The 12,812-nt window shown below is 56.5% G+C and overlaps 4 protein-coding genes across 4 annotated transcripts; all 4 read right to left on the reverse strand.

Moving 5' to 3' along the window:
• Nucleotides 1–47: 47 nt before the first annotated feature.
• ACO1O0_000372 (uncharacterized protein) lies at nucleotides 48–717 on the reverse strand (the record flags this gene model as incomplete). The annotated part of the gene is made up of 2 exons (XM_083189871.1): nucleotides 48–560; nucleotides 664–717. 2 exons carry the CDS (start codon nucleotides 715–717, stop codon nucleotides 48–50), a joined length of 567 nt encoding a protein of 188 aa, XP_083053730.1.
• Nucleotides 718–2,795: 2,078 nt separating this feature from the next.
• On the reverse strand, nucleotides 2,796–4,073 carry ACO1O0_000373 (NAD-dependent epimerase/dehydratase family protein; the record flags this gene model as incomplete). Its single annotated transcript, XM_083189872.1, has 3 exons — nucleotides 2,796–3,420; nucleotides 3,503–3,803; nucleotides 3,869–4,073. 3 exons carry the CDS (start codon nucleotides 4,071–4,073, stop codon nucleotides 2,796–2,798), a joined length of 1,131 nt encoding a protein of 376 aa, XP_083053731.1.
• Nucleotides 4,074–9,469: 5,396 nt separating this feature from the next.
• CAP2 (F-actin-capping protein subunit beta) lies at nucleotides 9,470–10,490 on the reverse strand (the record flags this gene model as incomplete). The annotated part of the gene is made up of 3 exons (XM_083189873.1): nucleotides 9,470–9,864; nucleotides 9,952–10,379; nucleotides 10,459–10,490. 3 exons carry the CDS (start codon nucleotides 10,488–10,490, stop codon nucleotides 9,470–9,472), a joined length of 855 nt encoding a protein of 284 aa, XP_083053732.1.
• Nucleotides 10,491–11,282: 792 nt separating this feature from the next.
• ACO1O0_000375 (uncharacterized protein) lies at nucleotides 11,283–12,762 on the reverse strand (the record flags this gene model as incomplete). The annotated part of the gene is made up of 4 exons (XM_083189874.1): nucleotides 11,283–11,777; nucleotides 11,833–11,963; nucleotides 12,057–12,356; nucleotides 12,465–12,762. The coding sequence occupies 4 exons, from the start codon at nucleotides 12,760–12,762 to the stop codon at nucleotides 11,283–11,285; spliced, it is 1,224 nt and encodes a 407-aa protein (XP_083053733.1).
• Between the last annotated feature and the right edge of the window lie 50 nt (nucleotides 12,763–12,812).

Genomic DNA, 12,812 nt, shown 5'->3' on the forward strand with positions numbered 1-12,812 from the left:
ATACACCCTGATGTTCACTTCCTATTTAATACCAACTCTCCCAACGTCTAGGCAACGTAGTCGTAGACGAGGCGGACAGTGACGCGCTCCTTGCCCTTAGTGACGAGGATATTGCGGCAGTAGCGCCTCTCGCCGTTGATGAGCTGGAAGCCCCAGATCTGTATGGCGGTCCAGCCCTTCTCCTCGTTCTCGACGTGGCTGCGCAGGAACTCGGCGCCGGCGGCCGGGTCGACGATCCAGCCCGTCTTGAGGTACTCATCCTCGACCTCGTCGAGGGTGACCCACTTGGTCTTGCCCTTGACGTTTCCAAACAGCCAGTCCGAGTGCGGGCGGAACACGTCGTCCATGCAGCGGTGCTCGTGGGTGCTGCTCAGGCCCGAGGCCGTCTGCTCGAGGACGATGTGGAGGACCGGGTCGGTGGAGGTGTTGGGGGGCAGCGGGGCCTTCTCCTCGACCTGGACGTCGAGCGATATCGAGGCCATGCCAATGCCCTTGCGGACCAGGTAGCCGACGCCCTGGAGGGCGAAGACGGGCTCAGGGTTGTCGGACAGAGTCTTGTTCTGTGGGCGGGGTGGAGCGTGTCAGTGGAGGGTCACGAGGTCACAGGGTCACAGAGAGCACAGGAGCATCGAGTGTCTGGAATCTGGAGGGGTAGAATCGTACCATGTTCCACTTGCCCGCGAGGGTCTTGATGGTCTTCTCGGGAGGGGCAGCCATGGTTGCGGTTTGGTGGTAAGCGTGGTGTAAAGTGGTGTGTTAAAGTCGAGATGTGGGGTAATGGGCAAGATGGAGGAGGAGGGAGCAAGCAGATGCAGCAGAAAAGATGGGATCAGAAAGACGGGGAAGCGAGCGATCCAGGGGTTCGAGCAGCCTTCTTTTAAAGCCTCGCCAGGAACAAGCCAGGCTACTTGGTGCCTGCTTTGGTGCCTGCTTTGGTGCCTGCGCAGTTGGAGTCGTCGTCTTCACAAGCCAGTGAGACCACCCCCAAAATGCGCAACATGCGGCGGCCAGCCTGCCAACCTATCCAACCACGTCGAATGGAATCCTCGTGCGCCGAGGTAAGGTCAATCCCCTAGCGCCCCTCACAGCGATGACGTCCAGCCCCCTGACGCCCTCCATCATCTGTGCCACAGTGCCACAGTGGGTGCGAACTGCGAGGTGCCCGCCCCCGCTGTCTGCGCCATTATGCGGGGCTCTTTTGACCCTCTTCCACAGTGCCACACTCTCCAGCAGCACAGCAGCATCGCCTTGCAGAATGCCCCAGACCATCATATGCGCTGCAGCAGTATAGCGGTGCAGAGTGCAGCAGTGCAGCAGTGCCCGCAGACGAAATCCGTCTCCAGCCTCCATCTCGTTGGCTGTTCCCCCGCCCAAACTTTCGACCGTCCATCCACCGCGCAGGAACAACGACGGCTCATCCCGCCCGCCTGGAAACTTTAAAACGGAACAAGGGGCAAAAAGGGGAAGATGATCCGATCATGGCTACTCCCCCGTGATGACAAGCTGGAATCGAGCGCCCCACAGCCTCACAGGTCAGGCACCGCGCCCTTCATCAAGGATGGCCTTGGTGGGCGCCGCGGCTTTTGGATCCGAACGCGGGAACAAGCCCGGGTCTGGCGGGCCTTCATGTGAGAATGCGGAGGTTCTGGCACCAGAAGGGACCAGAAAATGGCACTCTGCGGACGGTTGCATTGGCCCGGCCAACGCCAGCCCACCAGGGAAGACCAAAAGCTGTTTCCATTATCAACCACCATCCCCGAGACCCCGACTCTAAGCTCAAGCCTCCAAGCCCCTTTCTTGGCGCACCATCACGAGGGCCCAGAAACTCCAATCGTCCTTGGATGTGGTTCGCCCAAATTGTGGCTTACCATATTGATCGATGGGGGCCGATGTGGTGGTTGCATATCGAGCCGGCGAATTGCTGTTCAGTAACCGACAGGGACTCTCCACGGCCAAGAATTGTCCTACCTATATCAATCAGTAAGACTGTTCGTACCTCGACATTGTCGGCGCGTAGGGAGGTGCGACACACAGGGGATAGCTTGTCTCGGGAACTGCGGCCAAAGTTCCGAAACGACTCAGCCGCCCGAGTTAAGCTTGTTTCTCGACTGACCATCTATCCCTCTATTCCTCCGTCCTTCCGTCCCTCCGTCCCTCCCAATCGACACCTGCCTCGGCCATATCACAGATTCACATTCTCGCAAGACCCTTGCCGAACTCGCGACACCTAAGACTTCGACCCGCTGCTTCTTCCAGTCATATGGAAGTCCAGGCGGAACCATCAATGCTGCATTGACTCGCCGGTACATGCATGGCAGGCTCTCGGGTCCTCACCTCCCTCCCACCCTTCACGCGATTGACATGTGCAAACTACTGTTGCAACACTGCCTATAGGAAAGACTTGGAGGTGTATTGCATGTATATCGTGTGTAGTCTGCGTGTATATGATTAAGCCCATTCGGAAGCCCACTCGGACCGATATCACTGCCTGGCTTCCCTCGCTGTCTTGCTTCCCAAATCGCTCGTCTTCACTAATAGTACATGCTGGACTCTCTGAGATCCGCGTCTATGCCCGGTACGGCCCGACAGCCACAACTTCCGGTCTGCGTCCGGGCCCGCATCCTGCATATAGGACCGCTCGCCATCCCGCTGAGCCGGGAAGGGTATCATTGCTCAGAGGAATGGGAAGAAGTCACGCCACGCATATCTGGCCCAGGCGGGTGGACTGCTGCGACGGAGCTTCCTTCTCTTCTCTTTTTGCGATTTCGTCACGCCGTTTTCTTTTTCGGTGCCAATCACGGCCACCATTTCATCGCCTTGTAGCTCTCGATCACCTCCTCAATCAGCTCCTTGGTCATGATGGGCTTCTCATACTGGAAACCCAACAGCGACTCCAAACGTGTGCCGTCCATGCTGAGGTCCGTATCCTTGAGAAGCTCCTTCTCCATGAATGGCGTTAGGGGCCCTGGACGGGTGATGCCTGCGTCGGCAAGCAGATCTGCCCAGGGTCCCAGGGTCTCGTCGTTGACATCGTCGACTACGTTGTCCAGGTGGAGACGTGCAAATGTGCTGATCATCTGCCCTTGGAAGCTCGTCTGAATCTTGAAAATATCGCCGATGATGCCGGCCAGAGTACCTTGGCTAGTAGCGCCCTTGTCTACAACGTTAAAAGTCGGTACCTTGCCCATAGAGGCACTGTCCCACCCGGCCTTGCCCTTGTCATACCAGACAGCAATGTCCCACAGCGCACGTGTCACGTCGTGGATGTGTGCCGTGTTGGTGCGCAGATCTTTGGTCCACAGCCATTTCATCTCGTCCTCAATGTGCTGGTACACTCGCGCCATGCAAAGAGCCGTTGCGACCCATTGCGAGGCATACGGACCATAAACGTGTGGGAGGCGCGCAATGGCTAGGTTGAGCCTGCGAGGATACATGTCAGTCGGCACTCATGATACTTGCGTGCGGCGCATAGTGAGCGTCCACTTGGGGGTGCAAAACATACCCTTCAATTTTGGCCAGCTCCTCCTCCGCTTGCAGTTTGAAGACGGCAATCTTGCTCCACGGCTTCAGTTTATCACCCTCCTTGCTAGGTGACGAGTCAGGCTTGTACACCATGCCGGTGCTCAGCTCGATAAAGGCCTTGACGCTACGCTTGGCAGCCTCTTGACCGACGGCGAGCGACAGGTTCAGGGAGCGCAGCTTATAAACCTCGTCCTCCTGCGAATATCTCGTCTCGCCACCGCAGTTGAAGACATAATCCCACTGCTTGCCATCCGGGCGGTCGAATATTCTCGCAAGACCCTCTATACGAAACCACCAGTCAGTCAAGACGGCCTCGTGATGACTAGCCGGACGCTGAGTTACTTACCCGTCCTGCTAGCATCGGCTTGCATGAACTTATCCTGGGAGCATGCTTCCGCGAACTCGGGGGCCAGCCATGCGAGCTGCGGTAGCACCTTGTCGACGAGGCGGAGATCGGAGGCTAGGTTGTTCTTGTGAATATGGAGGGCAAGGAAACGCCCGATGTAGCCCAAGGCTCCAATAATGAGGACCGACGGCTTGTCGTCGGCCATGTTGTCAGTTGCTGTAGCGAAAAAGAGGGCGGCGCGCACAACAGTCAAGGATGTCTTTGGGTGAGCTGCGAAAGATGGTGGAGTCGAAGTGCGGGAGCGGCGCTATACTCTCGAGTCGAGGCGGAGGCGGTTGAGATTCGAGTGTAAAGTAACGAGACGAGGAGGCACGAGACTAAATTGTGCACGGTCAAAGAAAGGCAACACAGTCTCGAGAGCCAGGGACGACGTGGGAAGCCAAGAAAAAATCCAGCCAAAAAATAAAAATAGGGGATAGAATACTAGGGCAGGCTGGCGGGTTCGGCAGGGCTGGACGTTGAGGGGAGCGAAATGATGAAGCGAGATGGAGAAAGGAATCATCAAATGACGGGGTGGGTGTGTGACTGTGGGGTGGAGATGGGGGGAGTCTGGCAAGAGATTTGGACGTGCATTGCAATGGGCCATCCAAGTGGGAAGTGGGATGGTGCCTCCAAGCATCACGGCAAATTAAGGCAGGTCACGATGGTCTGCGCCTGGGGCACATCCACACTCCTGCGCCGGAATTGTTGGCGGAGTCGGCAAGTCGGGCACTGGCACAGATCCTCACAGCAGTGGCACCTCAACCAAGGATGTTTGCTTTGCACTTGCAGTAGAGGAAACAGGCAATCAATTGGCCACGGAGCAGTCTCTGGTCGGCGGGAGGAGGGCGTGACAGGACTTGAGAGTGGAGGACATTTGGGGAGGGTCCGGAGGGGTTCCAAACGCTGGCAACCTGCAACTTGCAAGCACCACCAACTGACCCTGGGCAGGCAGGCATCGTGGGATGGACGTCAGAGGAATGTGCAGCACTCAACGTGCCTGCCCAGCTAGCAACTCCAATCCACAGGTGTCATCCCTCTCACCTTGCAATCTACTATATGTACCTACGGAGTACGAGTACGCGATGACGCTGCCCAAGTACTCGTACGTGGTATGTCAGTACTACTAGTAATAGCAGGTAGTATTTGGTATTTGGCTACGTATGTCCTGTCATGCCGCATGCGAGACTTGCGAGCCGGCCCATTGCCGCTGGCCCCTAAGTATGCACGACGATGTCGCCACGGGAGGCGCAAACCGCGTCTAATCAGCACGAGGCAGGATCGTCGGCCTCTGCCCAGGAACACCTCCTCGGCGCCTGCAGGCCTACGGTCCTGCATGGTGCACTCGTGGTCCCGTCGACAAACATGCTCAGCCGGCCACGCAAGTGTTAGTGAACCAACCACTGTCTGACTCGGCTCAACGCTGAGGCCGACCCTACATATACTACTCGTACATACGTACTCCGTACATCTTAGGTATGTACCATGTAATAGTAGGCAAGTATGATAATACTCGTACGGATATGAGGTCGCGACGTTTCGGAGATAGGGATCCTGCGATCAAACCTCGAGAGCCACGAGGGGGGTGGCTATTGAAACCCTAGCTCTCAGCCTCCGGGTCTACCATCTCTTTCTAAGTTCTGGCCGCAGCTTTTGCCGACCAGCTGCCCGTTATCACACCGATATCTACCGGACTAGCGGCCTAATATCAGTTGGTACTACTGATATCCAGTGCGCTGTTGCAGTGCAGGCCGCCTCGTAAGTCTCAACTCGGCGCTCATAGGTGCTGGCCCGTCTCTGATCGCCCTGTCCACTTCGTCGATTCTCGAGTTCTGGCCAGTTGCAAGTTCGCCAGCTCTGATCTGAGCTGAGTCGCCTCTGCTAGTGACGCAGGAGAAGAGCGCACAATGGGGGGTTGCTTGTGCTACCCCAGCTTGCCCAGCCGACGCAGGCGCCAGATTGGGGAAAACAGCTGCCACCACATGCATGCTCCCCGGCAGAAGCAATGGGACGACTTCCGGCCGTCCAACAAGTTCCACCCCATCCGACTCGTCGGGAAATGAAAATCGCCCTTGTCGCCTGCTTACACAGCCATGAGTTATGTATCATTTTCTGAGTCACAGATACTGACAACAGTCGCCCAAAAGATGAGACACGGTCTAAGTTTGTCCCTTGTCTACGTATACTATTTGTGCTTACTAGTTGTTGGTGTCTTTGAATCCTGGGGCTCGCCCCGCCACGGGTGACGGACCATCGAACCACAATTTCGATCTCCCGGGCCGTTTTCTGGAAGAAATGAAGAATCCCATATTTAGCAGGGGATGCTGCGTCTTCATCCTGTTTGATTTACTTCACAATGCAGCATTATCTACGGAGTAGACCCAGCCCACATGCACGCGGAAAACAGAAACGGGGGGGGGGAAAGAGACCGCTCGTAGGGGGAAAAGAGGCAGCGAGTCCCGGATGCCGAGCCCCCATCAACCATCCGCATGACCGGTCTTGGGGGGGTTTTTTTTCTCAGTTTCGCATTCAGGGGGGAAGATAGGTGAGGCCGTCATCGGTGCATTTTCTCCCCGCCACAGGAACAAACTCGCCGCGCAGTGCTTCGTACCTGACGGACTGGCCCAGTGACCCCCCCCCTTTTTGGCTCATATAAATGGTCACTAACCTCGCCTCCCCTCCATCTCCTGATTTCTCTAACCTCCCTGACGCCAGTATGGCGCTACCAACGGCTAGTTCCTCGCGCCACCATAGCGCCCCAACTCCACATGGCCGCCGCCATTGCCGCATCAACAAGGAGGCTAGTCATCCGCACCTCCATACTCCGTAATAGGACACAGGAAGGTCCGCCAAAACCATCGAATCGGCTACTTGGTATTATTATATTTACATAGTAGATACGTATTAATAGTATATCACTATCCCTCATTGTTTACGAGCGTGGTAGCAAAGCAGTAACCCAGCGTTTTGCAGATGATGAAGACATTAACAAGGTTAGTGGGGACCACCAGTTATGATCTGTCCAGGTAAACGGGTAAACGACAAGGATAGGCGTTCTGCTTAAATACGCATGAGCATTGACTATTACTACTAGTACTCGTAGTAATACTATATAGCGGCTTGAAATTGTGTCCGAGTATCCGTACTTGGGTGCCAACAAGTACGTCCTTTTTGATTAGTTATTATTACTACTCGCACTTAAAGTTGAAGCCGCACCGCAAGGTGGTGGAATAGCCAAGACTGTCCTACGTGCGTAGTGGTCGTCATCTTCCTGGACATCCTCGCTCCCAATGTGGGTCTGGTCGGCGTATAACCCGTGGCACTCGCTGTTGTACCCGTGTTTGTCAGCTTCATCTCCAATAATATAATGACAGGACTGCTACGGGTACTACTTTATAGCGCAGGCCTTTTCCCGGTGAGGTCGCAACCATACCTAAACTAGCCGCCGTTGCCAAATGGCTGGACGAGCGGATCCGTCTCCAAAGCCCTTGTGATCCGTGCTGACGCCCGCTGCACATCTCACATGGACTGGTCCCAGTTGTAATACTCGTACTCGTACTCTGTAGAATTCTTGGTCGTTCTTGTAAATCCCCAACCCTTGATCGCCGGCGCCGGTTGGGCGGTCCGTCCTACTAGTTGACATATAAAAAAAGGATCAGTACTACGTACGTACATAGTAGTCGAGAATGTCCCATATAAATATCCGTAGATAGTATTGAGAAATGGAGGCCATGATTTCAGCCCTAGCAGCCCTCAGCGGCACAACAACGCAGCGTCACGGAGCGTGTGTTCCGTGGGGTTTAAGCGCAGACTTCGTACCATATAGTACGTAGTAGTAGTAGTACAACCAGATCGACGACAACGGCAGCGACATCCCCCACACACTCTATTCTTAATTACAAAATGGATTGACACTCTATTATACGGCATCAAAATAGGACTGACTCGCGGATGCTGCACACTAGCAACGACTGGGCATACTCCGTACATGAACGCATTTCCCAATGCAGGAATACGAGAGCCAAGGTCAGTCGCGCCGGTCTCGGTGGCCAGTGGGCGACCCGGGAGACTGTGCTGCTGCACCCCTAGGGACCCGCATGAGACTTTTCCTGCGGCAGTTCTTTTCTTGTCTTGGAATCAAGTCTCATCAGTACTCGTACTATCGTCAATTTCATCCCGCTGGCCGTTGAAACCATAGCGAGATACACGATCACAAGGTGAAGGTCGGTCTTGCCACTTACACCAACCCGTCTTGGTAAGGCAGTCGCATCTGCCACGTACCTCACTGACTTCTACTACTAAAAAGTACCTCAAGTAAGGCACTTTAGTTTGACGCACACAGATATTCCTATCTTGAACACCTCCAAGGCAGAGGTCAGCTGCCGGTGCCCCTGAATCCGGCTCGCCGGGAGCGATGCAACCCTCCGGAGCCTCGAGCCTTGCACACCCTCATGCACGTCATCTCCGATACATCCTACCTATGCGCTGGTTGGTCCCTCGCATACACATCTAGTACGTAGATGTGCTCTCTATCCGCACTCGTTGGCCAACCTCTATCTGCACTCGTAGATTTGAGCATGCATCTCTAATTCGCCGCTAACGTAGGCGTACCTCGTGCATGCGCCCATATACTACTACAGAGTACCACCCCCACCAGTCTTCTTCTTTCTTTTGTCTCCCTTACTCACCACCTACTCGTACTACCTAATACCTGCTGCGCCTCTACACTCAGACCATCCGCAGGCACCTGCGGACGCAGCTTAGACGTCTTGAAACCCTAGTCTTCACCGAGAACTGCCCTCCTCACGTTGGATTTACTCCTATCAATACTGGCAACGTGTTTGTCAAGGCGCAGCCCGCAATCTCATCGGGGCAGAATATTCCCCGAGCGTTTCGGTCTCCGACACCCATGATCCCTCGCATCTCATCGGTCGGCTAACTCCGGTACTTGGATTTGCCATGTGGCTTGGGGTATCTGTAATAATAGCAGACGAAATAGAAGTATCCATCAGGGACCCCGAGACTCCGAGACAGCATATGTACTCGTTGGACTCGTAATTATAGCTGTAGCTGAAACTTACGCCTGGGGCTAAACGGGCGTCACGCGTGAGGCTTTTGACTTGTCACCTGCCTCCGCGTGTTTCCCGACTGGAGGTGTCTCTTCTCGCACTTGGAAGTGCAGGTGTCCTAATTTTGCCCGACCTGCACCTACGAGCAGTTGTTTGTAGGTCTTGGATATTCCCCCTATCTCCGACTTTCCCACTTGCCTCAGGTTGCGGCCCTGCTCATGCCACTATTACTCGGACGAAGTATGTGCTCCCTTCCACGTCATCATCTGTACCTGGTCCGGAGAGTCCAGTCCTTCCCAGAGCTCCCCAAACATCTCGGGGGGAAATAGTTGCTTACTCGTACCGCGTTAAGAGAGAAAAAATGCAACAATCATTTCGCCATTGCTATCTCATCAAGCCCGCTGGCGGGGGAACCAAAAAGAGATCAAACAGGTAGTAGTAGTAACGTCCCGCACACCCTGAGTACTCGTTTAAAGAAAATAAAAACCCAAAATCACCTCCTCATGCTGCCGATAATCTCCCTCTGCGCCTCGCGGTCGCGCGCGCCCTCGCTCAGGCTGCCCACGCTGCGCAGGTCGCCCACCACGTCGCGGGCCTTGCCAAAGTACACCTCCTGCAGCAGGTTGCGCATCTTGAGCTCCATGTCCTCGACTAGGCGCCCGACGTTGGCAATGTGGCTGTCGTCGCTGTCCACGGGGAGGTCCTGCTCCACTTGCCGCGTCATGTTGCCGCTCAGGTCCATCTCGCCCAGCGTCCCCGCCGCCGCCGCCGACAGCGACAGGATCACCGTCGACGTCAACTTGTAGTGCGTCGTCCGTCCGCGCTCAATGGCCTCGAAGACGTGGATCGAGTCCCAGACGCCTTCGCTGCTGCCGCCGGGGGTCGACGCTGCCGAGGGGTCTATGTTAGCGGGCCGAGAGATCATTGCATGCCTAGAGGAAGGTCGGGAAGGGGGACTCGTGGCGCCCAACTTACACTTCTTGAGGAGGACAACACCCGCAAAGCCATCGTCCAGATTCCAGAAGTAGACGCTGCTCACGCCGCCCTCGTAGTACAGCTCGCGGTAGACGTCAAAGGCCTCGTTGGCCTTGATCTCCATCTTGCGGACCCTCTCGCTGGGGATCGCGCCCTCGCCCGCGCCCTCGTTCCCGCCGGCACCTACGCCGCCGGCGCCGCCCTCGTCCAGCGGCGGGTCGAACTTGTTGGACCAGGGGGAGCGGTAGCTGTCGCCATCACGGTTGTAGTCGCACAGCAGGTACTCGCGGCCCGAGTCCTTGCAGCGCTTGACGGTGAGGGGCTGGTCGACGGAGGCGAGGAGGTCTTCGGTCAGGTCGGGGGCGAGGGAGATGATGGAGTTGAGGTGGTCGGTGGTGTTCTTGGGGTTCAGGCGCCGGAGGAGGTCCCTGGGAATTGAAGGATGGGTTCGTTAGCGGAACGAGGCGGGAAGAGATGGGGTGCGTGGTATGTGAGGGATTGACTCACAGCGCCGAGTCGAAGGGGTCGACGGCAGCCATTGTGAGATTATCTGTCTACCCAGGCAGCCGCGGTGTCTGTCGATATCCTGATCAGGCTCTAGTGCGATGATGGGATGGAGGGCGGTTGGAGGTGAAGGCGAAGCTATTAATGGCAAGCCCAGGAGTAGGTAGATGGCGGGGTTGGCTGACGCCAGTCGACGACCCCACATGAGCTTGGCCGTTGTCAACGAACTCTCGTCGTCAGTCACGTACTTATTGGAGCTGGAGGCGACGCCTTTAATTAATAATTATTCCCACGCGTCATAACATAGGCAAGTAAGGTAGTACCTAAGTGATGAATTATGATCTACTATGGGCAGTAATTGAAGACGGATGCAAGCGTAACTTTGAACCTACTAACCTACACCAATCCTACCCAACACCTGGAACTGTCTCAACTTATCGCCCATACTTGTATATTTATTTGTGATGATCGTAGTATAATAATATCATTCGAACAAGCCCAGCCCAGACCAAGCCGCATGAAACACTTGAATATGTAGCCCACACGGCCCTCATGATACAGCACCTTCGATCCGCCTTGCGCGTCGAACCACACGCACTCGAGGGTGGTAACCAGTCCAACGCCGCGCCCAACAACGCCAACCCGGAAATGTAAAAATAAAAGGAACCATGAGTATCGATGCTGAACGCTTCCGCTATCCGCCAACCACCTTTTCCATGCTCTTCTCCAGAGCACGTCTCCCCACAGCCTCTTCCGCTCGCAGGAGTCACCGCCTGAGGCACTCACGGCCCGTCCCCCCGGACGCCCATGTGTCGCGCTGCTCCGACTCAATCGATCGCTCTATTGCAGAACAAGCAGAAGGCTTGCTCGAGCCAGGTCTTTGATCCGCCAGACACGTTGGGCCTCAGATCCTTGATCTGCCACACCGTCGGGCCGTCGTTCAGTCGTACCGTCGCATCGAAGAGCCCCCGGTAGGCCTCCTTCTTGGGGCCCTTCTTGGCCGACGCTCGCTCCGCGGCCGGCCGCGGGCCGACAAACAATGGCAGCTTGATCTCTTCCAGGGCGGGCTGTTCGTCGGCCTCCTTCTTCTCCGTGTCCGTGGCCGGCGGCGATACCAGGCCCTCCGCCTCCTCCTTCTTCAGCTCGGGCTCATTGTCGAAGACCTGTGGCGTCTTCTTCCCCAGTCGCTCGTAGACTCGCATCAGGGCGTCGCGGCGGAGGCAGTCGTCGTGCATCCACTTACCGCACTGGGCGCTCGAGCAGCGGATCAGCATCTTGTCGGGGTGTGCCGGCATCTCGCATTTGCAGACTTCCTTGGCGGGCTAGAAGAGTTAGTATCACAAGCGGACAATACCGAGGCGGGTGGGCTCGACTCACCGAGAGCTGGGACGTGTTGCAGTTGAATGCCTGTCGCCAGTAGAGCGCTGGCTGGGTGTCATCCTCGTCTGTCTCGATCCAATGGTTCACTTCGGCAGCCATGGTGACGCTGACGGCGTTTATCACGTCCACTAAAGAGAAACACCCGTCAGCAAGCACAAACACACACACACACACACACACACACAAACACACACACACATAGTTTTATCGTTGGAACTCACTGTGATTCGAGGCAATCAGCTCGTGCTTGCCGTGATACGCTTGGCGGCCCCCGCGGATGGCCTTGCGACCAACATGAGCGCCGGCTGGGAGCTCGTCCGGCCAGTACATCCAGTACACGCGCGCATAGACGTGCTGCTCGTCCGACGCCCTGATCTCAAGGATGCGGGCAACCCAGTCGCTGCCTCCCCTCCGGAGCTCCGCGCCATTGGCACCGTTCGGCTGCGCCGTCTTCTGGCGCTTGACGCTCTCCTCGTTGGCCACAAAGACCCAGTCGTCGGTGTGGAACTTCTCCTTGCCCACTACAAAAATCGCCGGGTGTCAGTCACTGGTACGGTCTCTCCCCCCTCCCTTCCATGGGAGGGACAATAGCGATCGGGAAGGAGGGAGAGGGAGGGCGCGATACTTACAGACGAAGCTATTGTACCGCGTCATGTCGGCCCACAGCGCGGGCGCCAGCTGCGCGTCCGTGTCAATGGCGTACTTGACGTCCATGGACTCGGAGGTCTTGGAGAAGCCGGTCGGATTGAAGGGGCTGGTCTGCCAGTGCCACTCGGCCTTCCTGTCCTCCTCGAGGGGCTCGCGTCGCGCTTTTCTGTCGAGGTGCCGCGCCATCTCTTGCGCCGTCGGCGCCCTCTGCCGGACCGAGTAGAAGCATTCCGCGCGGTTCTCGTCCGCGTCCGGCCGCGATCGCTTCTTGGAAGGCATCGCGATTCGAAGGGAGGAGGCGGGCTCTCGCCGGGAGGGGGCTCAAGGCC

Source organism: Amphichorda felina (genome assembly GCF_050947745.1).
Source record: "Amphichorda felina strain 45539 chromosome Unknown scaffold_1, whole genome shotgun sequence".
Taxonomy (NCBI): Eukaryota; Fungi; Ascomycota; class Sordariomycetes; order Hypocreales; family Bionectriaceae; genus Amphichorda; species Amphichorda felina.